This window comes from Zosterops lateralis (genome assembly GCF_965231275.1).
Source record: "Zosterops lateralis genome assembly, chromosome: 7".
Classification (NCBI taxonomy): domain Eukaryota; kingdom Metazoa; phylum Chordata; class Aves; order Passeriformes; family Zosteropidae; genus Zosterops; species Zosterops lateralis.
In genome coordinates this window covers 18421944-18449587 of record NC_139767.1, presented here as the reverse complement: position 1 = coordinate 18449587, position 27644 = coordinate 18421944, and the positions used below count along the sequence as shown (strand labels likewise).

General features: G+C 37.1%; 1 protein-coding gene across 1 annotated transcript; it reads left to right on the top strand.

The window, feature by feature from the left end:
* DYNC1I2 (dynein cytoplasmic 1 intermediate chain 2) lies at nucleotides 1-26671 on the top strand. The gene is made up of 16 exons (XM_083864875.1): nucleotides 1-280; nucleotides 1411-1528; nucleotides 2868-2982; nucleotides 6237-6327; nucleotides 11608-11723; nucleotides 19166-19255; nucleotides 19500-19662; nucleotides 19755-19854; nucleotides 20358-20483; nucleotides 21418-21564; nucleotides 21885-21998; nucleotides 22347-22480; nucleotides 23451-23595; nucleotides 24408-24548; nucleotides 25562-25687; nucleotides 26364-26671. The coding sequence occupies exons 2-16, from the start codon at nucleotides 1421-1423 to the stop codon at nucleotides 26475-26477; spliced, it is 1830 nt and encodes a 609-aa protein (XP_083721001.1). The 5' UTR covers nucleotides 1-280; nucleotides 1411-1420; the 3' UTR covers nucleotides 26478-26671.
* Nucleotides 26672-27644: the final 973 nt, after the last annotated feature.

Here is a 27644-nt window from a genome sequence, read left to right as displayed (position 1 = left end):
TCGCTTCGCGCTCGTCCCCCATATTAATTCCTTTCCTATTGCCGGCCCTGACAGCGCGGACGAGTGGGACATTGAGTGTTTTACTGCACAGATCTCCGTGTTCTTCCGCACTTCCCGTAGATTTCTGCGCATCCCACAACGCCTTCGGAGCTGGTTTGACCCTCGGCGTCTGCCGTCGGCAGCCGGCTGCCAGCTGTCGGCGCCTTTGTGCGGCGGCGGAAGGGGCGCGGGCGGAGGGCGGCGGGGCAGGGCAGGAGCGGCGGACCGGAGCCGCGGACAGGTGCGGAGGGGCCCGGGCCGCGCCCAGCGCCGCCGCCGCCCGGTGGGAACGCGCCTTCATTCGGCCTCGCCCTGTGCAGCGAGGGCTGCGGCGGCAGGGTGGGGCCGGGGGCGGCCCGTGCCGGGGCTCAGCGAGTGGGCGAGGCTGGGGGTGCTGCCTTCCTTCTCCCGGGCCGCGGGGCCACCCTATCCGCGCTGCCGGGCGCTCTCACCGGGACGGCCCTCGTGGGGTTTGGGTGGGGACTTGGGTTCCAGTGGCGCCAGGTTCGTACCGCGGTCATCTCCAGACGAGGTGGGCGGGACTCCCCTCCCCTCGGGTTCGCTCGGTTTGTGCTGCTTCGCCTCCCGGGCCGGTCCTGGACGGGCGGCAGTCCGTGTGTGACAGCGCCCGTTCCTAGTGCTGTTTTAAAGGGACACGGGAATGCCATTTGAAAATGCTGACTGTAGATTATTTAGATTATTAGTGCTAGCAGACGACATGAAGGAGTACATACTCCAGTATACCTATTACTAAGATGTGAGGTTGGACGTATGAGGCTTGCAACATTTTGCATCCCTTTCTGTCCCTAGCTGTGCTATGCAAACACTTGGAAGTATTCTTTATCTTGAATTAGCACATAGTCATATTAGTAATGCTAATCTTGTATCCGTATTGTCAAGCTTACTGTAAAAGCATTTATAGTGTCCTCATTTGTTGTAGGACCACTTGTGCATTTTCTTTGCTGACTTGACTGCTTAAAACCAGTAAAATTAAGTTCTTCACCTAGCCCTTTCACACAGTTTTCCTTACCTGTGTTCTAAATCTTTGTGAAGTTCTAAACTTACAGGGTTTCCACCTTTTGCTTTTGACCTTCTTGTTTGTATTTGAGTTAGTTACATAGCAAAACTTTTTGTAGCATTTTTGTTTTTAAATGATCCACCAATTTATTAGCGGTGTAACAATTTTGAGAAAAAAAATATAATGCATGTGTTTTACAGTTTTTTTTTTGACCACCACACTTTGTACCTACATTGCCTTATAATTTATAGTATTTCTACTAAACGTTTTAATAAATCTTTACTTTGCACCAAAAAAACCCCCAAACAAACCCAAAGAAAACAAAAGCCAGTGACGTGATCTCTGTTGATCAGTGTTTCAGCCATGTCTGACAAAAGTGAACTGAAGGCGGAGTTGGAGCGCAAGAAGCAGCGATTAGCTCAAATTAGAGAGGAGAAGAAGAGAAAGGAGGAAGAAAGAAAGAAGAAAGAAGTAAGAAATAATTTTCACTTTGAAAATTGACTTGCATATGTAACTGGCCCAGATTTTAAGAAGAGATTCACATAATCATTTTCTGTGTCCTATTCTGGGAGTGTCTATTTAATGGTTGGTGCTAATATAAATGTAGCACTTTCATTTTCTGTTATTATAAAAACCTACTGTTCTCAACTGTCCGTATAATAAGGTGGATTAAAAAAAAATTTGAAAATTAGTATCTTACACTAGCATAAAGTTCAGATTCCTAGAACTATCTGTGTGCATGTGACATCATTAATCAAATCACTGATCTATTGCATGAAAGCTCTGCTTAATGAGTTGTGATTGGTGTTATTTAAATAACTCACTTCTGAAGTACAGTTCTGAGGATGTCTGTAGGAATTACCTGACTGTCAGTATTATGATTGTACAAACAATGTGCTATATTCTGCTCTTTGGCTTATTTATAGGCTGAATTTTAAAATCAGAGCAATGCTCAGTATGTATATGGTACTTGTGTGTTACATTTAGTTTATTAACAGTCTTCTGGATTTCTCACTGCTCAAGTATGGAAAAATCAGTGATAGATTACTGTTTCTCCTGAATGCAAATTGTATCTCATAAACGAAACTGTTGCTGGTATGTTTTGGGGTACTTTTTCATTACTTCTCTGTGTTTTGATTATGATCTAGTTGGTATTATAAATCAGCATATAACTGGGCGGCTGCCAAGTACATGATTCAGACAAAAAGGAGAAAGAAATAGCTCAAATTATGTCCTAATGATCTTGTAGCAATATATTACCAGAATTGCTTTTTAAAACAGCTGCTAAGAGTAGAAGGATATGGAGTATTCAGCATCTTTTGCGGTAGAGCTTGCACTATTTCTAAATGAAAGAGGGTGGGGGTGTATTTTTTTTTTTGTATCTAGCATATAACACAACTTAAAACTACTTTTCTTTGATACAGTTATTCTCATTTAAAAATAGGAACCATATGACTGTCTCTAAAATACTTTTATACCCAGGTACAGGGTTTTTTTTCACTCTTTGCATTTTACAGTGTTTAGAATTAGTGTAAAAAAAGGTACTCTTAATCTGATGAAGTATTAGTCATTTTGGTAAATATGCAGACACTTTTTGCATGTTTATATATGTCCTTTAAAGACAGTGCCAAAGCTTTGGAACATCATTATTTCTGTCTATTTACTTTATCTACAAAAAAGAGCCGTCAGAATTATTGAAATTGAGTATCTAACCTACTTGATCATAGGTTTCAGTATTACAAAAAGCCTCTGGGGTCTCAAAATAAATGAAAGGTTAAATGCTATAACTTAATTATTAAATAATTTTTAGACTGACCAGAAGAAAGAAGTTCTTCCAGTACAAGAAGAATCGGATCTTGAAAAGAAGAGAAGAGAAGCTGAAGCATTACTCCAGAGCATGGGGTTGACACCTGAGTCGCCTGTTGGTAGGAATGTTACTATTTGTTTGAAATAAATGTTTGGGAGTTTTTTGTTTAGTCTTTTTGGGGGTGGGGGGATAAAGTGATTTTTGGGATTTGTGTTGGGGGTTTTTTTGTGCTGGTGGTGTGTTTGTTTTTGTTAGGATTGAGGTGTTTGTATGACTAACATAATAATTCCCTGGCTACTGCTTGGGGGGTTATACATGTTTGGGTTTTTCACTCTTTTGTCCTTCATGATTTCTTATAAATGTCAAATTATGTGCTTCAGTACACGTTACATAATATTAATTTATAAAATAACACCATTTACACTTTATGGATTATTTGAAGTGTATTAATCAAAGTATGTAAGTATCATGTATGCATTTTCTTCCCCCCCCCATTTTTCATGCTCATTATTCTCCTGTATTTTTCTTTACTTTTTTCCACAATGCCAAATTTTAATGCTCGTGTTTTTGTATGGAGTTGGCTTGTTTCTTTACGGCATCTTTTACACCCTAGTTTTTCTTATCTCAAATACATGGCTGACTTCAATGGAGCAATAGCAACACTAAGTATAAAAATTATCTTCCAAGGGTGATGACTGGTATCTGTACAGCTCTTGGATGTGTTAGCATCTTGGCTCTTGCTTTTTGCCTTTACTTAGGCAGATCCCTATGGAAGATGAAAGCAAGGAACATGATAATGCAACTCTGCTTTTTGTCTCCAACTCTGAAATCAAAGGGGTTCAAAGCTTATCAGTTTGGCTTCTTGGTGGGGCTCTATTCAATGGGATTTATAAATAAAATAATAATAGTAATTTCTTAGAGTTATAGGTGTGATTATATTTTCATAATTACTTTTGTGTAATCCTCAAGTGTTCAAAAGTGAACACCGTTATATCTGCTCACATTCCAAAAGCCCCAGCAGTCATTTTTTGTTAATTCAAGCTGTTTTAATAGAGACAAATCGAGAGAGTCCATTTGGCTGTGTTAGCACCAGTGTGCAGCTGTTTAAGTAATCATTTCTGACCTACAGATTTGCTTTGCTAGGTTAATAGTTGAACGCTTCCCTTGCATAATACTATACTAGTTGATGAATTTTTTGTAGGAATGTATGTGGTTGTAGCTTTTTTCCACATCTGGGAGAGAATCTAAAAGCAAAGAGTAGCCAGTCCTGAAAGCAAGTTAATGTGTACGCTTAGAGTGGGTGTTCATGAAAAACACAGAGGTGCTGACATGCAAGAGTGGGGCACACCCTGCATGTTGTGTTTGATGCCACTGAGCTGCTACTTAATCACACCCTTCAGTGTACACAGGGAATTAATTCTGATTCCTTTTGAGATAACCAGACCTGATATGGATCCTTAATCAAGTTAAAATGTCCTACTTGCTGCCTGCAGTTAGCATCCCTAAGGCACAAGCTCCTTTTCTGCTGACTGGATGCTGGCAAATCCAGAGCTGTGTGCTCAACTGATGCTAACTCATGGCTGAGCTGCTTGGTGTGCAGCAAGGTAGTGTGGGCTCCCACTGTCAGTGGAGGAGGGCTGCTTGACATTAGATTCTTTCCTAGAAAATGGAGTTAATTTCCAAGGCAATTCCTGTGCTGTTAACTGCTAGAGAGAGAGAGCTCTCTTGTGGGAGAAGGGACTGTATCCGTGTTAGTATGTTTTTGGTATCTACCATACTTACTATATAAGAAGCCTTAAGTTAGTGAACCAGAATTATTTTCAAAAAGATTTTATAGTTTAATCTTCTGGGGTAGATGAAATTCCATCTGGTCTTTTTGCAAGGCTATTGGTCTTCCAGTGGGACTCGCCTCAGTTTTGGGAAGGGTTTCCCAAGGATCGCTTTCCCCACAAGAGAGCGCTGCAGCATCAGCGCTGGGCCCCGCGAGTGGCGTCACCGTGTCCTGAAAATGCACAGATGGCAAAGCACAGGGCTGGGGCAGCTCCTCCGCTCCAGATCAACCAGCGCATAGCGAGGATGAGTTGAAGAGTTTATATATTCTTACATGCCCCCAGTTATATAAATATAAAGACTAAATGTGTGTAGTATGAATTTCTGAAATACAATTCAAGACATATAAAAAAGGTCTCTCCCCTCAGAGGAATGGAATTTTAGTAAATCAAAGAGTGCACTGTTACTTTGGTAAAATTAAGGGAGAATTTTTGTCAATCAGAGCCATGTCTCTGTTTTGAGATGGGGTAGAAAAATTCTTTAGAATTCAGAATATACTTGTGATTTCAAGAAATTCTGTAGAAGTCTTGCAGACTTAAATTCAGAGTTCTCCCATGCTTAACTGCTGACAGATGGACAGCAGTTTATATAAATGATTTGTGTTGAGTTGATTCAAGGAGTTTTTTAAGGGTTACTAAGAAGCGAATGCTTTGCATATTGCTGAAAAATGAAGCATATAAGGACCTTCAAAACACCTGTTGACTCTTGTGTTCAAACCCTAAGTTTCATTTAAAAATGACCATTTCTAAAAAGAAAAGTTGAAAGAAATACTAAAGTAGCTTTGTATTTGTATCAGATTGCATGATACCCTTCACTATGAACCATTTCCAGAAAGCATGTTGCTTTTCAAATGGTAAACATAGTCTTGGTCTACAAACAGAAAATGAACTGACATTTAAGAAGTTTAAATGCAGTGGCACTAGACTGTTTACTGTCAAGCAAAAAAAAAAAAAAAGTAATTCTCCAGACATAATACTAGAAACATTGTAATACACAAGATTTATGTTGATTTGATTCAAACTAGAAAAAAAAAACAGGATGCTGTATGACACAGCCACTTCTTTGGTGCACAGTTTGGGGTTTTTTTGGTGATTATATATTTTGAAATAACATTGCTAGTTAAACACATTCATTGTCTAATCTTTAAAAAATACTAATGTCAGAGCTGTATTAACAATTATCTTTTCTGTGTTTAAGCAACATGAGTCAGTGGAAATTACCCTTTGAAAATCAGTGTCATCATTTGTCAAAAGTTCAGTTTAAAAATATTTTTTCAGTTCCTTTTCTCCTAAATGTCTTCCCCTCCATGTCTTTTTGTATGCTCCAGATGCATAAATACCAAACAATTGCATGAAAGTCCAGCATGAATTGTTAACATTGTCTTTTCCCCTCTCTTTCTACTGTTCATTTTCATCCATTTATTTTTTTGTTTGCCATCACTTTTCTTTTTTAATACTTCATTTTTAATTAATTTGCAAACATCCTAAGCTGTGCATCCTCTGCGAGTAGTAACAGCGGATACCTGTCTGTTTCACTATTTAGTCCCTCCTCCTACCTCTCCGTCCTCCAAATCCGTGAGTACCCCAAGCGAGGCCGGGAGCCAGGACTCCGGGGATGGTGCTGTTGGAGCCAGGTATGTCACTTGCCTTGGCATCTTCCTTTGCTCACTGCTTGTATTCTGAATAGTTAAGCTTTAGAAGAAATCAAGGTTAATTGCTTGATTATAATAATATGACGTTAGTGTTGAATCTGTCAAAAGTGACTGTTTAGCAGAAATACTTTACTTTAAAATTTGAAATGCAGCTATACTTCCTGATTTGAAGTTGCCATTAATGTGGAGTTGTTTGAACTTGCAAGTTGGAAGTAAAATGCATGTCTTGGGGCAATAACAAACTCAAAAAGTCTAACTTCTATGCTCTTCCCAGCTTTTTCTAAAGGAGGATGGGTATGGATGATAGACTATTTGCTTTTTACCATACCTAGCTGATCTAATAAAAGAAACTGTCTACAAACTTTGCATTACTTCTGATTTTATTTTTCCCTTACTGAAAACCATATTTCTCATTATTTTACTTCATCTGTGTAGCACAACTACAGCACTTGCAATCTCTTATTTTGTCAAAATATAACTCCATCTTAGTACAGCCACGAGTTGTTTCTGTCTTTTTTCAGTGCCAGTACTTGTCACAGCTGTTTGACCATTTCTTTGAGTGTGATGGTTTGAGACATGCTGCTCTAAAGAAGAGTCAGATAAATATTTCTAGTGGTGATAGATGGGTAATAAGGTGGGAAAACACTACTCCCAAAGGGTATTTCTCTTGTTTCTCATGCACTGTCTGCCAGTAAGAGCAGTAGCTGCTTATTAATATTGATAAGATATTCTCAGCAAGTGAAGTTTGTGTACTTTAAATTTAGTAAGTATACATTGTGGATGACGTTTAGTCAAAGCACAGTAACTGCAGCACTTATCAATTACTGTCGTTTTATGAGTAGTTGTTTTGGAAAAGCAGTTACAGGTTAGAGCTCTTTGAAACATCTTTCTAAAAACTGCAGAAATATTTTGTATGCATGTGGATTATGCATGCATAACTATATGCATCTTAACCTGAAAATATTAAAGGTAATAATGACCTGATCAAAGGTTATGTGGTGCCTATTTCTGAGTAGAAATCATTAAGTTAAAACAGAAAATACAGCAGACAGCAGATGTGAACCCAGACTTTTTTTAAACAGTGCTCAGGTATGATCTTGGTTGCCTGTCATGTTAATTAACCGATATAATTGTTCCTTAATTGAGTAGCAAGCAAATTTTAATTATTTTAAATTGTTTATTGCTTATTAAATTGTCTTTTTAAAAATATATTTGTATATATATTTATGTTCACTAGAAGAAAAAAAAGAAGTATTTGATGATGAATTTGTTAAAAGAAAATACTTTCTTCCCATTCACACCTAATTTAAATTCAGTATGAAACAGTATGTATAGGCCACATACCTGTAATGGAATGCCATGTTGTGTACTAAATTTATTTCCACCTCATCAGTGCACTGTGCTCTGGTTGTCTGTTCTCAAACATAGTAGTGCATAGTTGTATGCATGCATTTTCTTATGAAGCCTTGAGAAAACCCATATCCTGAGTCACAAAAGCCCAGTGTTTTTTCAAACTTTAGATCTGTCTCAGGATTGTGATCTTTAAGGCACGGAGGTATGAATATACAGCTAAATTGGAAGGTATTATGGAATCCCAGCTGGAATCCCCTTGCTTGCTTTCCCACTAGTGGATTCTTCCCTTCCCCCTGTAAATGGGTGCCCATATCCTGATTTATTAGTGCAAGTTCAAACTTTTTGAACATGAGAGTTGGACGGTATGATATCCCTTGGTGTTACACATGGCATTTCATAGGTGACTCCTCCCAATATGAGATGTATTATAAAGCCTCCTCTGTGATGCTGAATCTTGTCAGTAACTCTACTAGTAAGTAGTAGAGCAGTGTTCAGACTGTGCTCCTGCTGTTACTTTATCTCTCTTGCTTTATTTTCATTAGTAAAGAGTTTTGTTTCCTAGTTTGATCCTGGTTCTTTCTCTTTTTTTCTTCAGTCAAGAGTGCAAGTCCTACACTAGAAAAGAATACAGCTGGTTTACTTTTAGGCTGGTGGATACTTCATAGAATTAGTTTAAAAACAGAAAATATTTTTAGAGGTATAGAAAGTGTTAGGAATGTGCCTGAATACAGAGAAATCTGGACATATGTGGAAGAACGGGAAATTTGTTCACTAAAGTTTGTAGATAAATTCATTTAACTGAAGGCAAAACGAACTGGAAAATAAAAGAAACAGTCTTTTGTATTATTTTGGTACATATATAATACATGAATTTTATCTTAGAATGTTACCTTTATTTTAAAATAATATCTCTGAGAAATATTTAACTGTATCTCCTGTACTACTTGTTAGCTTCAACTCTTTTAAAAGACAGACTGTCCCTGATCCAACTGAAGCAACTTTTGAAAGTGAAAATAATGCTTTGAAAGCAGGAAAGCTGCCTCATTAAGGGCTAGATGTTAACGGGTGCAGAAGTTGGAGCGGTTTATGTTAATAGCCTTTGCCCCAAGTTCCTCTCAAACACAATTGAAAAAGTTGAGAAAATATTTGACAGGTATTATGGTGATGCTGCATCTGTATCTAAGCTAAGGTGTTCTTTGCAACATGAAGTTTGGGATGGTGGTTTGGTTTTGCTTATGATTGAACAACATATAAGCAATACCCAGCTTCAAGTCTGAGGGACCAAATTAAACTCTAAGCTTAAATCTCTTTGGTCAAGAAAGATAGCAGAGATCTAATGAATAAATATGCTCAAAGTAGTTAACTTTAGGCTAAAATGATGTGTTTTCTGATCCACAAAAGATATGAAAAGATTTTTGAGATTTGGGTATTAAGCTATTGCTGTGGATGCAGTTGATTGGCTATATATGAAGGTGGTGGATTTGTGATTCCTAATTAAATTATGATTTATAGTCCTAATGCATACTTTCCATTAAGAACAAGGTAGTGCATGGCACACCCATATTTATGAGCTTTTATGGCATTGTGTATATATTTTTCAGTTCAGCTTTAATAATTCTGCACCTGGTTAATAGAAAAGTTACCATGTATGGTATGAAAATGTAAAATTGTCTTTTATTGACTTATCATAGTAAATATTGCATATTCTTATTTTTTTAATTCAGAAACATCATTTTTAAAAATGCAGATAACATATGAAAATGTCAGAAAAAACCCATGCAGGTTAATCTGCTAATCTCTTAAAAGTATGTTTCTAAAATCCTGCCTAAGCCTGATGACCAGCAGACTACATGAAAATTTCTGAAGAAGGGATGAAGGCTAAGAAGGAAGGTAGAGGGAACATTGATTTCCCCCTTCCTATTTCTTCTAGTACAACTTGAAATGGATCCATTCTGTTTGTTATTCCACATGACTTTGAAACATGTTATTAATATAAAGCCCACAATTTATAAGAGATTTTAAGTGTCTTAGATGGAGTTGGCTCTAACTCAGATGACACTTACAAGCCCAAGGCAGTGCTTAACCCATAATTACTGCAATGTCACATCTTGGAAACTCTAGCAGTTCTCTATCCCAGTGGAAATGCTTTTTTGCCCCGCTACCAAAAGGCTTATGTGTTGACTCATTTCCTTTACCAATATGACAGTTTCCTCCACATATTTACTGCTCTGGGCAAGTTTATGTTATGTTAACAAATCTGTCTTCATATAACTTGAACAAATCTGAACATATTTTGAAAGGAATTTCAAGTTTTTAGTGGTTCTTACCAGTATTTAAAATACTTTTATTTGCCTTTCATTAAGGCAACGTTTGTTGCAGGCCTTTAATTTTCAACCTTTAAAATAATTTAATTCTTTGCTAATAGCTCTGAATTCTGTTTGCTTCTTAACTTTTGTATTTACTGCATGTGTTATTGCACTGATTGTTTGCTGAATTTCCCTTAACTGATGTTGCATTGCCTTGTTTCTTATGAACAATGAAATAACTATAAGCTTGCTGTAACTTTAGAATTTCATAGTGTGTATTTGCTTCACTAATCTCTGGCCTTTTTTGCTAATGCTGCATGATTGTTCACCCTGGGGTACCAGGACGCTGCATTGGGATACTGATCCATCAGTTCTTCAGCTCCACTCTGATTCCGATCTGGGGTATTGCATAGATTTCTTATATTCCCTCTTTCATGTGCTTGTGGATAATAAGTGTGAGCATTTTTTCCTTTAAGACTTGTAGTAGTTGTTGTTAAGAAACTGTTTTGTAAGTAATAGAAATTTGCTGTCCCTAGACTCAGCATGGTTTGCTTGCAATGGGAAATTTTTATATAATTTAATATACATTAGATGCTTATTTCTAATAAACACAAATAAGTTTTGTTTTCTTAGAGTCTCTGACAAAATGTAAACTTTAGGAAGCCATTTATTTAAAATAAAATGGTTAACATGGCTGTTTAAAAACAGAGCAACTCCCATCTTTTCTTACAAATACATTTATAAAAGCTGTAGCTCATTATAAGCACTAATTAAAACCTGCATTGTGTGCTAAGAATTATGATTCTGCCCACCAAAACCTTTCAAAAGGAGTTACTCATTTGCTTTTATCTTGGAAGAGGAGTGGATAATAAGAAACTAAATCTGATATAGGTAAATTGTTGGATCATTGCAGTATTATTACAGCACATACTGCAATTAGGTTTTACAGAAGGCTGCAATAACTGAATTAATGTTGTGCAGGTTTTGGAATATATTATGTGTTGTATGAAGCTTGCTATATCCACCTTTATTAAAATCAGAAAGCTCAGAGGTTTTCAGTATTGTGCTCTGAAACAATGTATTATGGATAAATTATTTGTCAGTGTGAGTTTCAGGTCAGCTTGGCAGTTCTGCATTCTAGATAGTATTTTAGAGATGGACAAAAAAGGACAGCGAAGTTAAACTACTAGGAAATGCTTTTTCCTTCAGTATAACTAAGTTGGTTTTCAAACTTTATAATCTTAGAACTGTTGCTGTACAAGCATGACCTGTGAGTAGATCTGTACCCCTGACAATACCGATGTATCACATATGTGGCAGTATTCTGGTCAAGCACAAAGAGCAAAAATTTAAAGTTATATCCCAATGTCCAGATATTTGTATGTGCACATCTTCCTTTTTCTCACAGATGTTTAAATAGTTGCTGATTTAAAATAATAATGATAAAATAGTAGACATAATCATGGGACTTGTCTGAAGTTTCCACTTTGATTTAAGTTTGACTAAGCAGTGCTGTGACATAATGACTTGGGTATTATTCTATGCAAAATGTGGAATAATAAAATTAAATTTTTTTTCTGATTCTTAAATTAATTTTATTTAGACGTGGACCTGTTAAACTTGGAATGGCCAAAATCACACAAGTTGACTTTCCTCCTCGAGAAATCGTTACCTACACAAAGGAGACGCAAACACCTGTTATGACTCAGCCCAAGGAAGGTGAATGGTTAATTTATTACTATTAAGTTATTTTGATTTTCTTTTAATATAATAATGATGACTGGCTGAATTAGAGCTAGCAGTTGTGATCCTGAAACTTAATAAGGTAAATGAAAGTTGATATGTGAGATAATTTATATGAATTCTATTACTAAATTTTTGTAAGTTTTGCTTAACTGTTACTGTCATTCTGTATCTCTTTTAAAATCACTCTTGCTACTAATGTGTAGTACTTCCACACTCCTAGTATATGTTCAGATTAAACACTTAGTTGCTTCATTAGCTGACAGCTGATAAATAAATGGGATATATTTTGCATTTGGGACATTTAAGAATCCACACATAACTTGGCACATGGAGAGCAGGGAGGTATTTGAGGTAACTGGCATGGCTTTAACAAGGGCAGCTCCTGCCTGACAACCTAGTGTCCTTTTACAATGGAGTGACTGTATCAGTGGACAAGGAAAGTGTACCCAGTGTCTGTTTGGGTTTCTGTAAAGCCTTTAACATGATCCTCCCCAACACCCTTCTCTCTACTCTGGACAGAGATGGATTTGATGGGTAGGCTGTGTGGATCAGGGATTGGTTGAATGATTGCATCCAGAGGTCAATGGCTCGGAGTCCTGGTGTTCATCAGTGACAAGTGGTGTCCCTCAGGGGTCCATACTGGGACCTGTGTTATTTATTATCTTCATCACTGACATACAGAGGGATGGAGTGCACCCTCAGTACATCTGCAGGTGACACCAAGCTGAGTGGGGTAGTTAACATGCCTGAAGGATGAGATGCCACCCGGAGGGACCTGGACGAGCTTGAGAAGTGGCCCAAAAGAAAGCCAAACTTATCCTGGGCCGCATCCTCACCAGCATCCCCAGCAGGTCAAGGGAGGTGATCCTGCCCCTCTCCTCTGCTCCTCGAGTTCTGCATTCAGCTCTGCAGAGGAACCTTGCACAAGGGCATGTGGTGACTGGACAAGGAGCAATGGCTTTAAACTGGAAGAGATTAGATTAGATATCAGGAGGAAATTCGTTACTTTATAGGTGGTGAGGCACTGAACAGGTTGCCCAGAGAAGCTGTGGTTGCCCCATCCCTGCATGTGTTCAAGGCCAGATTGGAGGGGGCTTTGAGCAGTCTCATCTCTAGTGGAAGGTGTCCCTGCCCATGGGAGAGGGGTTGGAACTAGATCATCTTTCAACCAGATCAACGAGATCATCCCTTCCAACCCCCAACATTCTATGAACTTACTTCAAGACTGTGTATCCTATAACAAACTTATCAGTTAACCCCCTTACTACTTAATAATTTAAATTTTTATACTTAAAGCTTGTACTTTGAGTTTTAAAAGAAGGAAGTAATTTATTTATAACTTAAACAGGTTTTGTTTTCAGCAATTGAACACAGGCTTTCTTTCAGTCATGACCTGTTTACTTTTCAAAAAATGAATTTTTTTCAGAAGAAAATATGGTTGGCTAGCGGATTTGCTTTTCAATGTTTGAGACACTTGAATTTATCTGCAAACAGAAGTATTAGTCTTGTCATAGCTTGTGTGTAGTTCTACAACAAAATCTCTCAGTTGTTTAATATGACTGACTTTGAATATGTGTCTATATTAGCAATTTTAGGACCTACTTCTACCTTCGTAATTTTGCATTTTCCTGCTCTTTGGTATGTGAACTTTTGGATGTTTATGCAAGGATATATATTTCAAACTTAATTATTCAGTGAGCCAGAGGATATGATTTTTCTCCGTGTTTCTTTTCAGTTCTTCTTTTTATCTGTATCCCTGCACAGGTAGGTGTTTGGGGCTTTCCTGCTTTCATTTCTCTCATGCCCTCAACATTTCCTTTCTCTAATCCCTCAGGTCTTTTTCCTTCCCTCTGTCAGGTTCATGGAATCTGAAGACTTAGGTCACAGTTTATGTACTTCAAGAGTTCTACTTCTGTTGCCTGCTGACAGTGGAAATTGCTTGGGATTGTATGATCTGAGTTTCACAGTAGATAGGCTGTAGTTGAGGTTTGCTGTATTGGAACAGTGGTCATCTCTATTTCTGCATTTACCAGAAAGCATCTCAGTGCATGTATTGTCTCCTGATCCATTCCACCGTACAAATACTGATTTTTTGAGGCCATCATAATTTTTAAAAATGTATTTATTTCATGTGCTTCACAAAATTCACAGGTGTCTTTTTATCATTTCAGTGTTGAAGATCTTTTTAAGGTTTATCTTAAGACCACCTGAATACATAATAACAAAGCTCTATGTTCCCATTTTACAATGATATCTGAAATAGGATGTAGGTTTAAAAAAAAAATAAATCATGCAACATACAAAAAGGAGTCACTAGGGAAGAGATTTTTCTTGGGAAAAGAAAATTTTAAAACTCTTTAAAACAATTGGCAAAAACAACATGCTGAATTTACAGGGTGCAATTAGATAAATTTAAATTCTGTAAAATATATTTTATTGATTCTTATTTCTTCTCACAGTCTGAGTTGTGCTTATCTGAGTGCATATACTGTAAAGAAAAATAACCTTGCAAAGTACACTTGAAAGTGGAGCTTGCAACTGAACTTACACCTGCAGCAGCTTCCTTATCCAGCAGCAAGTTGCATCTGAACTAGGTTAGCTCAGTGTTCCCAGCTTCTTATAAAATGAACTGGACCCTTCATAATATATTTTGAGATTTTGAAATGCTGTTGGAGCTGTGCTTTTGACTAAGGAAAATAGAAGCAGTTTTATTGGATATGCTCTGCAGTTATTCTGCTTCTTCAGGTCCACTTGTGCTAACACTTGATTTGCTGGGGAGGACAGCACATGAAATAAAACCAAAAAACCCACAGCAAATCACCCAACTAAATAGTTCTCTTTGTTCCAGTACTGTGTGTTACAGCAGTTATGTAGTTACATTGTAAGCTGAATTAAGAAACATTCAAACTACAGCCAGTCTGCCTGGTGGGACAGATAGGAAGTAAAAGTAAACTAGTTTTAGATTAAAACCATTTCTAGTTATTATGGAAATATTTGTGGCAGCACATACTAAGTGAGTTAAATAAGAGAGACTTCATATAAAGAGAGACTCAAATAAAACTTGGCATTTGGAAATGGCTGGTTTGGATTCATGTAGCAGTTAAATTAATTTTGAAATGTTGCAGCTTCCTTAAGAGATGAAGGTATTTAGTGTTCTAAGAGTTCTCACAACTTCCATTATTTTATTGCAGTACTAATATGTTGATTTATTATGACCTCAGAGTATTTGAGAAACTGCTGTAGGAAGATTGATTCTTATGTATTATAAAACAATAAAATTGGGATCTCTCTTAGAAATCAGTTAATGCAAAGAAAGGTGGGTGTACAGGGGAATATGATTTTGCTCACAATTAAGGCTTTCCAGGACTAACTGAGTATTTGCTACTTAGTGCTGTTGTACAATACTGTGCATGTGCAATCACAGCTGACTGCAGACAGTATTATTGCATTAACTCCACTCTTTGAGGAATAATTGTCTGCCAACATCTCCAGGACACAGAATTAAATTATTAAGCAGAGTAATAAAAATATGATGTATAGGATTTGCTTCTTGGATGCTGGTACAGTCAGTGCAGGATTTATGCGTTTTAATATTTTTAAAGAAATAACAGAACCATTGTATATTCATGTATGATCCTTGTGGGTCCCTTCCAACTCAGAATATTCTGTGATTGTATATTATCTAGTACATGACTTAAATGTACAGAAATACAGATAGGAAAACTTGATGTGAAGACATTCGGCTTAACAAAAGCCACCCATTTCACAGATGATTTAACTTTGATTAACCTACTCTGCAGCAACAGATTGCTCAGACAACTGGAACTACACTCTACAGTGTTATTGCTAGGTGCAGCCTAATTTACAGCACTGCTTTTCGTTCTGTCATGCCAAAATATATCACAATTTTGATGTTAACTGAAAGTAAAAATTCAGTGGTTCATTAAATCTGTTTTAGCATTCATTGGCAAGACATTTGTTGCTATTAAAGATTGCATAAAAATAGCAGCTACTTTACTGCTCAGTTTGTAACCTTAGATCCCCTGATTGCCTGTCAGAAACAACATGGAGTTAATCCCTTAGCATGTTATAATGAATATTCATCAATATGTTGATGTGACATAGAGTCCCATTTCCTGTCTTTGTGGCCCTGTGACTTTTCCAAGTTTTTGCAGCCTTTTTTTAATCTGAAATCATATTTGGTACTGATTGAAGCCACTGACAATTGAAGTGGCTTAAAATGCCAGTTGGTACAGTCAATAATGAATAAGGTGGGTGTAGTTAGGGAGTGCCCTTAATGTTTCAAATGTAGGTAGCTGACCTGAGATAAATGCAGTGCAATGATAGTATTGTAGGTCCTTGACTTACTAGACTGGAACTTTTTCAGAAATAGTATATCCAGTGTTTCAGTGTTTGCTGGGTGCTGTATTATTGTTATGCTAATTCCTTGCAATTTCTGGCATCTGGCCTGCTATTAAATAAATTCAAGATGAAGAAGAGACAGGAAAATGTAATTAAAACAAATATTACTTACCTTGTTTTTTAGTCCAGCTGCTTAATGGTGCCTTTTTTGTGAACTGTGAGAAAGCTTCCTGGGTTTGGAATAGAAAGCATCCTAGTATTGGGTAATGAGGTCAAGAATTTGTATATGTGGGGATTTTTAAATTTTTTTGGTGATTTTTTTATCTCTAGATCCTTTAATAAGAAAGTTTATATGTGACGCTTCTTTAGAGAGAAGGTTTTAGATTTATGCAGTTACAGATAAATCAGTGAGATGACATGTTCAATTTCACAGAATTCAAGTCTGATACTTTGAGAATATTAAAATAAGTGCTGTATCCTGCATTTAAATGCAGTAATATCAGTTGGCTGTATGCAGTGAAAGTACTATGAAGGAATTTAGAGCTCTGTATAATATATGCCATTTATGTTTCAAACATTAAAAGGCAGGAGCAATCAACTATATGATCTTCTGAATAAAATATGTAGATTAGAAGGTCATATAGCACTAAGGGGTTGACCATCTACGTTTGACAAGAATTTGACTCCTGTCACTGAAAATGGTACTTAGAATCAGTGTAGTATGACTAATGGGGGGTTGGGCTGAAATTTCTAATTTGGGACTTTCAAAGCTAGAATAATGTATCCAGGGTGACCCAAAAGCAAATTCTAAATTCGAAGGCATCATTTAATTCTGCAAGATTGATTGGCAGAGCGAAAAAGAGGGGGATTTTTATCCAAGTGGTTGTAATTTAAATATGTGATCCTGGATGTGTTGTTCTCAAAGTTATGTGTGTTAACTCATATTACATTTTTTGATTAATCATTGTTCACACCTGTAGTTATTTGACATTAAGAATTCCCTTCTTTGGAGTGGCCACAAGTTATCCAGTTTTCAGGTTACGAGTCCGCTGTGCATGCGAATCCATCGAAAAAGGAGCAGTGTCTTTCTGTTTCTTAGCGTGATTATTTTGCCCAAAAAAGCTTTCATTTTTTTTAAGTAGCACAAAAGCTGTAATTGGCATGCTTTGTAAGGAAGTGTCAATGTGCAAGAGAGTGGAGATCACTAAGAATTCTTTTACGGGTTCTTTCCCCTTTGCACCACCGCCTCCTCAGCAGGGTCACTGAGATCACTAGCTTTTCTTGAAATGGCCATTTTCACTGGCAGGTGCATTATACCCTGTATTTTCAGATTGTTTTTCCATTCTGAATGTTTGGCAGGTTGATTGCTCTGGCTGCATTGACGGAGAAAGGGCTGACAAATGCAGTTGGGCTGGCTGAAAAGACAGTGATTACTGTTTTCCTTTGTGGCTGATTGAGGCCCTTGAAAGGAAAGATTTTAACCTTCACCATTTGGTTCAAAAGTATGAGCATATATTGAAATCATTCATGCCATTTATCCTAGTTCTGTAAACTTGTCAGAACATAAAAATCGCTCAATTTCAAGTAATGTAGGATTGGCATACGTCATTATCATTTTGATTAAGTTGGAGTTTGTATTATTGTGTGCATTATACAGTGTCATTTAAAGCTTTCTTTCCTGCAGGTACAGTTATATTTTTATTGCCTATACTATGGAGTTAGAAAGATTTTCAGACCTCTTTAAACCTATCACTATGTGTGTGGTTTGGCAGCTGGTATGGCCTACAAGCTGTATTTTGTTTGCAGGGTAAAGGCTTGTCTGTAGACCTCCTGGAGTGCTGGTAATTGCACAGGCTTGCCATTGGGGAAAGACATGATTGGAAGCAGTCAAGCAGAAAAATGTTGTGCCATCCCATTGCCACCTCATAGCAGAGAGACAATCCTTGCAGTACCATCTGGTTGTTGCTATCTAGTCAGCTGGCCTGGCTGCTGGGACCATGGCTTGGCAGCTGCTTCCCATCCCTTGACCACCCTTTTTTTTTTTTTTTTTTTACTCTTTTTGTGTGCATGCATGTGGATTTTGTGGGTTTTTTTTTTTTTACTTTTTGTGTTAGATAACTTTGAACATGGGTCAGGGAGATGGCTGCAACAAACAAGCCTAGTCCCTGTTGAATACTGTCTCATTACTTGTGATGAGACATGCAGCAGTCTCCTGCTGCCATTCCCTTATAAGCAGATGACGTAGCTGTTTAACCAATAAAAACAAGTCTTTTCGGAAGCTTATTCTAGAAAGTGGATGAAGAAAAGCCAGCATATCCCACAATTCTAAGTAATTTAAAGGTATTTTCTGGTTTACAGTATTCAAAGAATAAAATGTAGAAATGCAGAAAGTGCTGTAAGACTTGTCAGTATTCCTGAACATTAACATTTTATGTTATTCATTGCAATTAGGGAAAACACATTTTCCTGTAAAGTTCTCATTGCCAAACATGATACAGATAATGAGACTTGCATCTAGAATGACAGAAAAAATGTAATCTCTCCGCTATTATCTTTAGCAAAATTTGCCTCTCAGAATAGCAACCTGAAAGCTAATGTAAGCCATCTTCATGCCATGTGCAGACCCATTAGACTGATGCTTTCAGATCACAAGTAAGCAGCTGCTCTGTAGACTATTTTAGACATTTGATTTTTCTTTATTCCGCAGCATTAATGTGTCAGTGTGTTACACAGAACATGCATGCACCGCATGGTTCTGTGTGGAATCATAAATGCCTGTAAGACAGATTTCCACTTTGGATTCTTTACAATTTCCTGCGTGTCTTATTTCAGTTTATGCAACTACATAACTCAGTGCAACTGATACTGAGGTGGAGACAGTGTTCCAATGATATTTTGCTTTGTGATAATGTTATCCTTGGGACTACATTTTACAAATGCAACCATTTTAAGCTACATGATACCATTTTACATCAGCTTATTTGAGATTCATATAGAAGGTTACTGTTCCCCGTTAGAAACACTGACGGTCTTACCATAATGTTTCTCCTTAGATGAGGAAGAGGAAGATGATGTGGTTGCACCGAAACCATTAGTTGAACCTGAAGAAGAAAAAACACAAAAAAAAGAGGAAGAGGAAGAAGGTACTGTTCACCTCAAGATAATCTGAGTGTGCTGTAAAGAAAGCCATCAATACACTTTTAAACATTTTTCCATTAATTTAAAATTAATTTCATTGTTAAATACTAATTTGCCAGCAAAACATAAAATGCAAAAATTATTAAAAATCATGATAAATACTTTAATGATAAAATCATGATAGTGTTTTCTTGAAAAGAATTGGTGAAAGCATGCAGCCCAGAAAATGTCTGTATAAATTTTTTTCAGCTGCCCCTCATGAACTCACAGAGGAGGAAAAGCAACAAATTTTGCATTCTGAAGAATTTTTAAGTTTTTTTGACCACTCCACAAGGATTGTTGAAAGAGCCCTTTCTGAGCAAATCAACATTTTCTTTGACTACAGTGGAAGAGACCTAGAGGACAAAGAAGGGTAATGTGAACGTTAAATACTTTTCTGTGAATTTCCAATACTTCTAATTGAAAAAGTGATCTAAGATTAATATCTCCTAATTCTCTTTATAGAGAGATTCAAGCAGGAGCAAAGCTGTCCTTAAATAGGCAGTTTTTTGATGAACGTTGGTCAAAGCATCGTGTTGTCAGTTGTCTGGACTGGTCATCTCAGGTAAAACAAAATGCTTCAAGTAAACAGTTGACTTTGTAAATTGTTGTAGTTCTGTGCATTTGATTCCCAGAAAAGCACAGTTGATACAGGCTGTATTTCTAAATGTGTTCCTTAAGTGCTCCATGGTTTGCAAAAAGTACACAGAGTGTTAATCTTTTGTGAAAGGTAGCAAAAGGTTTGTATTGTGAAGAAAGTTGGTTTTGGTTTATGGATTGCTTTGTTTAGGAAACTCAGCTTCACTAAAAAGAAAGCTCACTTAAAAGTAATGGCTTTCAGAGTTAAAAGAAAGTTATGAGGAGACAACCAGACTATTGTGTATGTTAATGCTGGTTTAGGAGCTAAATTAGCAATAATTGCAGTTTTAACTGACAATTTTTCATGCCTTTATAATGCAAGGTGTTTTTTTAACCCCATTTTGGCAAAAGAAAACAAAGATTCTAGGATTATCTGGACCATTAGCCAGTCATCTTGCTTACTTTGAGTCTTTTTCTCTTACCATGCAGTATCCAGAATTACTTGTAGCCTCTTACAACAACAATGAGGATGCACCTCACGAGCCTGATGGGGTGGCCCTTGTATGGAATATGAAGTACAAGAAAACTACCCCAGAGTATGTCTTTCACTGCCAGGTATGATTCTGTCTTGGGAGGGATTTTATGTTGATGAATTTGGACAAGTACCTTCCTTATGTTTGTCAATATAATAATTTCATTGGGCTGGCATTTGCTTTAACCACATTTATTTGCCAACAGATGTTGGTAGCTAGAGACTTCAGCTGAGAAATGTTATTGTTTCAGAATTTCTGACATCATTCAGAATTCAGTCTTGTTTCAGAACTCCTTTTTATTTCTGTTTAAAGAACAGAAACTTTCTTGCATAATGGTTAAACCACAGAGGTTTGTATGTAAGGGGCTTGAGTGGGATTGTATACTACAGCTTAGTTTACGGAATAAAATGAAGACAGCCTGAGGAAATGGAATAAGGATGAAAACTAGAAACATATGCATCAAGAAAAAGGCAGACAGAGGTTTTCTAGTACTTTTCTGAAAGATAAAAACATGCAAATCTCTTCCATTATGCCAAGCCCAAGATATCCATGTTTTTCCCATCATTTTGGAAAATTACACAGTTGAATCAAAATTTAACCTCATGTTGTCACATTACTGTCAAAGCTCAGATTGCAAAAGTAACTCTGTTATATCAAAATATATTTCTACATTCTCTAAGAAGTAATCACTACAGAATATGGCAAAACATTATTAAAATCTTGTGTGTTACTGGGCCTTACTTTGCTAATAAACTATGCTAGGAGGAATACAGATGTATGCATGTGAAAGAAAAGAGGAGAAAACTTCATTTTATAACTAGAAATTGAAATAAAAATACTGTTGAGGAGTTAAAAAGGGTGGGTGAATCCTTAAGTAATTGAGCAGTGAAATAACATACTGAATAAATTTTGGCAAAGAAGTTGTTCTGATATTTGGCCTCATTTCCTTTTGTTTTAGACATAGTGTCACTGAATGATAGTTCTTATATTTTGTTGTTTGTTTTTCTTCCTTTCAGTCTGCAGTGATGTCAGCTACTTTTGCAAAATTTCATCCCAATCTGGTGGTTGGTGGCACGTACTCGGGCCAGATCGTGCTGTGGGATAATCGCAGCAATAAGAGAACCCCGGTGCAGAGAACGCCACTCTCAGCTGCTGCTCACACGGTAGGAGCTGAAATATCTTCAAGGACTGTGCCCTGTTGAGATGTGTTTAACATCCAGGAAATTCTGTCCAGTGCACTTGATTGGCAATGCCTAAATGTCTATGTCCATATTTTGGCACTTAGGAATGGGGCTATTCATAAAAATCAGAGGGTCAGAAAAAACAAGTATCAGTTTTATAGGGGAATATAATTTGTACTTTTGATTGGGATCAATCTTTTGTATTTTGTTAAATGATGAAGCTGTATATTTTACTGTACATTAATTATATCAGAAATGGTTATTACTTCTAAATTCTTTTCTGATAATATTTTGTTTTTTAGCACCCAGTGTACTGTGTAAATGTTGTTGGGACCCAGAATGCTCATAATTTGATTAGTATCTCAACTGATGGGAAAATATGCTCTTGGAGTCTGGATATGCTTTCCCAACCACAGGTAAGATAACTTTTGAGAAATATAGATAGATAGTAACTATTCTAGATTAATATTTCATAAAAAAATTTGGTTGATTTAATAAACATTAATCAACATTTTTCCAACACATAGAATAAAGATAGCTTGATATTGGTAAAATATTTCCCCACCTGTGGAATCAAATATTTTCTGTTGTTTCTTTTGTACACTTTTGGTGTACTTGTGTTAGTGCTGAACACAAATGTAGTAAGAAAACTTCCTTGTTCCTGCCCAAGTAAAATAAAAAGAAAAACCTATTGTGAAATCTAGAAGATTTTGTAGATGTTAATATTGCTTTTATGAAGGAAGTTGCTGCTATTTTCACTACAGGATAGCATGGAGCTGGTTCACAAACAGTCCAAGGCTGTGGCTGTCACCTGCATGTCTTTCCCTGTTGGAGATGTCAACAACTTTGTTGTTGGCAGCGAAGAAGGCTCAGTGTACACTGCATGTCGTCATGGCAGGTGAATACAAACTTTAATTCTTCCAATGAAATAAAAATAGTGGAAGGATGAGTTCCTCTATGCTTTACACTCAAAAATTTTTAAACTTCATACTTTCTCCTTTGCACTGAAGGAGTTCAGAGTATCTCTGTCTGAATTCCAGTGCACTTTTTCCTGATTAAGAGCTTCATTAAAACCAGAAATGGTTGGAATATTGAATTGGTATTATGAGTTGTTTGTGTTGATGAGGACAGTGTAGGTCACTGTGGTTTTATTCATTTGAATTGTAGCAGAACATTCCAAACTTCGTATCAGTTTTGTAGATAATTGTACAGTAACATCACGCACAAATCTTAAATTGGCTAGCTGTTCTCCTGCTGTTCAATCTATTTTGAAATTGTCTGACTGTACCTTATCAATTGCTTTCTTAAATACAATTCAGTGTCCAGGTTTCATCTCAAATACACATTGCCTTGCTGCACAGCTTTTTGGTTCCAAAATACCCAAAATTGTATCACTTTTGTGTAACATCCTTCCCATCTGTTTCCCTCCTTTTTCATCACCCCAGATAGGAGGCTATTAGGGATATATTGTTACTGGTTTATGTCTGAACCTGATGCCCTTAAAGTATATGCAACTTCTCTTAATTTAATGGGAGTTTTATGCTTATTCCTGAGACTGGATTTTGTTCTTTGTATGAATTGAAGATGTAGCTATTGCTTGGAGGACAACATACTTAAATGTGTGGACTGATACCTGGATGAGTCTCCTGTCCCTAGGATATATTTTGGCACTTAGAGTTAGTAGAAAATACATATTGAACTTAAGGTCTGTTTTCAAGCCTGGTCTTCTGTGACTCTGCTGTGGTGAAGCCTTTTGCAGTGGGGTAACATCCATATAAGGCAACAAAATCTTCTTGTGGCTGTATTTAAATTGCATTTCAGTGTTTGGTTTCCAAATCAATTAACCTTGGTTGTATATTCTGAAACAGCAAAGCTGGAATCAGTGAGATGTTTGAAGGACACCAGGGACCAATCACAGGTATCAACTGCCATGCAGCAGTTGGACCTGTAGACTTCTCACATCTTTTTGTCACCTCTTCTTTTGACTGGACAGTAAAGCTTTGGACAACGAAGGTAACTTAGTTCAGGGGTTTTCTTCATAGCCCTTGACACAAGGTGGTGCTATAATTTAAGCTACTTAAGGAAGTTCACAAACTTGGAGTTAAATTGTGTGACGTTCTGAGGTTCTTAGCTGCAGTCCTGCAAAGAGGAGACAGCTGATGAGCAGAACTAAGATTAACAGTGTAAAACTTCGCTTTCAGCTTGTACATCATTTGTATATTTCTGATCAATTCTTTTCAGTCTTTTACCCTTTGTTTTCAACAATAATTACAATGTAATCAAATGTAAATCATGTTATAAAGTCAGTTACCTCATATATTCATAAGTCAAATGTTTTGCTACAATTTTGTGGAGGACTAAGGGACAGCACCAAAACTAATATCAGTTAAACTTGATGAGGCTCACAGTTGAAATATCTGTCATTTTCATTGCCAGAATTACTTCTTGCTCTGTTAGTCTGATGCCTTGAGGAAGGCAAAGCAGAGGAAGCAGAGTTAAAATCTCTGAGTAATAGCCACTGAATTATCATTGGCTTGATTTACAAGATTCTTAAAGCATTAAATTTACAATTGGCTTGACATTGATTTTTTTTTTTTTTTTTTAATAGTAGCAGCCAGCAAAATGGCTGCATGCTTCGGAAAGCACACTTTTAATAATAAAAAGCATTAGGTTTTGGCTGAGTTTTGCAGTGACTTTTTTTAAAGCAAATCACTTTTTACTTATTGCTGGTAATAGTGTTGAAGTTCTGTATTTTGCTTTACCTGTTAGCTTTATAAATTTGAAATGTAGAGTTTGGGTATCTCATTGTTATCTTTGCTTTTCAGAATAACAAACCTCTCTACTCCTTTGAAGACAATTCAGATTATGTTTATGATGTGATGTGGTCTCCAACTCACCCTGCCTTGTTTGCCTGTGTGGATGGGATGGGCAGGCTCGACCTCTGGAATCTCAACAATGATACTGAGGTGGGAAATCAGGTTAACAGTCAAATGCAGATGGAAAATTGTTTGTACTCTTAAAAAAAAGTCCATAAAAAGTCCATGGTTACCATAGTTTGGGGTTTTTTTAACCATACCTTGTTTTTTTTTTTGTTTTTAAATATTCTGTAGTCCCAGTAGTTTCTGTGTAGTAGATAGCATTCGTTGATTACAGGGTTACAAATGACTCCTCTTAATGAATAACAGCAGTAATTAAATTGTTTTACCTATAACAAGACAGCAAAACATCTTTTGGTGTAACACTGATCTATGTTGTGAAGTGATTATAGACCTCCCACCTTGAGGCCTTGTCAGCCTACAGCTTAACAGTGTGAACAAACCTGTTAGCACACACCACTGCTGTTCCTGTTGCCACAGTAATACTGCAGTGAAAGTGCCATTTGTTTCTAACTTAGTGAATGCAATGTTTCGTTTTCTGGTGCGGGTTATCAATTTCATTATAGTAGAAACCTTTTCTGGGATTTGCTGGAGGTAGATCAGAGGAGAAACCTGACAGATACTTTATACTTTAATTTCACCATCTGAAAACTACATATAGAAGAAAGTTGTAGGGCGGTATGTCAGCCTGTGGCTTTAAATTGGAATTATCTGTTCTAGCCTTTTGGGCAGGGCTTGACCTGCCAAAACAGCTGATTTCATCCCTCTGTCATCATCTTCCTGAGATCCCAGGGTGCCTCGTCACTGCCTGAAAGCATGTCTGTGCCTCCTGTCCCACAGGAAGAGTGCAGATGTGCTTTTTGATAGCAGATGTTTGTACCGTGGCCAAGGGACAGATGTGTTGTTTTGGTCATGTCACTCGTGATAGCTTCAGGCCACTGAGGTCTTTGTATTGTGAACAGTGTCTTTGATCTGTGTACCATGCATCAGTTGAAGTGTTGGGCATTGCTTTTGATGCAGCACAGATGGCCTAAGTGTGTTCTGTAATCTCTAGCTCACGGAAACCTGATGCATTTTTAGTAATGTGTTTCAAATTGGAACAGGTGCCTACTGCAAGCATCACTGTGGAGGGCAATCCTGCTCTGAACCGTGTGAGATGGACACATTCTGGGAGAGAGATTGCTGTAGGTGATTCAGAAGGACAAATAGTTATATATGACGTGGGAGAGGTATGTATGTCATGTATTGTGTGAAGTATATTGCAAAACACTTGCATTTATTTATTTATTTAGCAGCTTGCCCTTCGCTTTTTTCTCCTGTCATTAGAGGAAATAATGATTAGGTTTAATTTGTATTTTTGAATTAATAATTCCTAGTAGTGTTTTATTTAAGGTGTTCTAGCATAACTTGGCATGCTGTAATCCAGTCAAAAAGAAAAAGCTTTACTGTAAGGCTGGTGAAATAAGAATCAATGGTTTTTTTACAGAAATTTTATCTTCTATGTAACTGTGGCATATGTGAATTCTGATCCTAGCTTGAGAAGTACCGAACAAAAAATTTTGCAGTGGAGCAGCCTTGATTTTATTCCTACAGGGAAGCTGTTGCTACTGCAAGTATGTGTACTGCAGTAGTACATGACTAATTGATGGCATGAGGATATAGCATTAGTATTCCCTTTGAAGCAGTCTCTCATGTAGAGCTACATAGCACAAGGGTATAATATCATTTTATACTTCAATTTCTCAAATTCTGCTTCTTTTATTAGTTAGAGCCTTTGGTGCTTACACTAAAATAAAGGCAAGTTTATCTACTGGCACCTCTTCTGAACATTACTGAAGTGCTGTGCCATTAGTGTGAGCTGAGCTCTGTTCATCAGGAGGTTGAGTAACGCTGTCTGTGTCCCAGCAAATCGCGGTTCCGCGCGGGGACGAGTGGACGCGCTTTGGCCGGACGCTGGCGGAAATCAACGCCAACAGAGCAGACGCCGAGGAGGAGGCTGCCACCCGCATCCCGGCATAGCGCCCTCCCGGGCTGCAGGGTCACACCTGGATACCACCGGGAACCACGGGATGCAAATCCTGGAGTGTCACTGCTGATCAGAGCTTAGGGGAGGAATGTGGATTCAACAATGGACTTTGAAATGTATTAAGATCACTGAAAATCAGATCTTGCATTGTTATGTTTTATATATAAATTACAAGCACATTCTTGGATTTGTGTAACTTTTAATACAGTTAACTTCGACTTTGCAAGGATCTTCTTTTGCTGAAACACTACTAACCTGGTATAAATTTGCTACTTGGCTTCTCTAAAGTCCACTCTGAAACAGTATCTTTCTGAAAAGTAGAAGTTCTGCTCCTGAAACTTTCTGTATTACAGACTAACCTTCAATAGGTAGTAAATCTCTGAAGCATTCTTTAAATTTGAACTCTTCAAATTACCCATGATATGCATGCATATGTTCCAAGTTTCATTGTTTATATATAGATAAGCCTCAGACTCTGGTAGTGGGTAATATATGTGAATAAAAATTTGTCTGTAGTTACAAACTTACATGATAATCAGACCTGAATTAATGAAATACATATTTAATACCAATTTCCTTTTGTTTGAATTGGTGCATTAAAAGGTGAGACTGATTCATAAATAAATACTATACAAGCACTTGTCAGCTGCCTTGACCTCTAATCTGTGTCCCTGCAATAGTTTAAAGTTTCTGGGAGCTAAGCCTTTCATTTCACACACATCACAGGCTTGTTTTCTACCCCCAGCCATCCCTTACTGCCATGGTAATTGGCCAGTAGCATAAAAACCTCCTGTTATCAAATTTTTATTTTCCAAAGGATAAGGAACTAGACTTAAACTTGATTTCTGTAGCATGATGATTTTCATTCTGTTAACCACAGACTTACTACTAATTTTCTCTACTAAGATAAAGATTTTTATTATTGATCCTTAACATTTTTATTTAAACAAAACTTCTTAATGGCTCGGAACAAAACAGTTGGAATTTCTGTTAAAGGTTACTATTTTTCCTTTCTTAGCACATTATGAAGTTTTTTATCAAGACGGGTTGCAGGGGGGCTGTTTCTTTTGGGTTGTTTTTTTAATAAATACTGTGAGTTTTACTAATTAGGCACTAAATCAGTTTTGTAGCCTTTAATTTAGCACTCTACATTTGTTCTT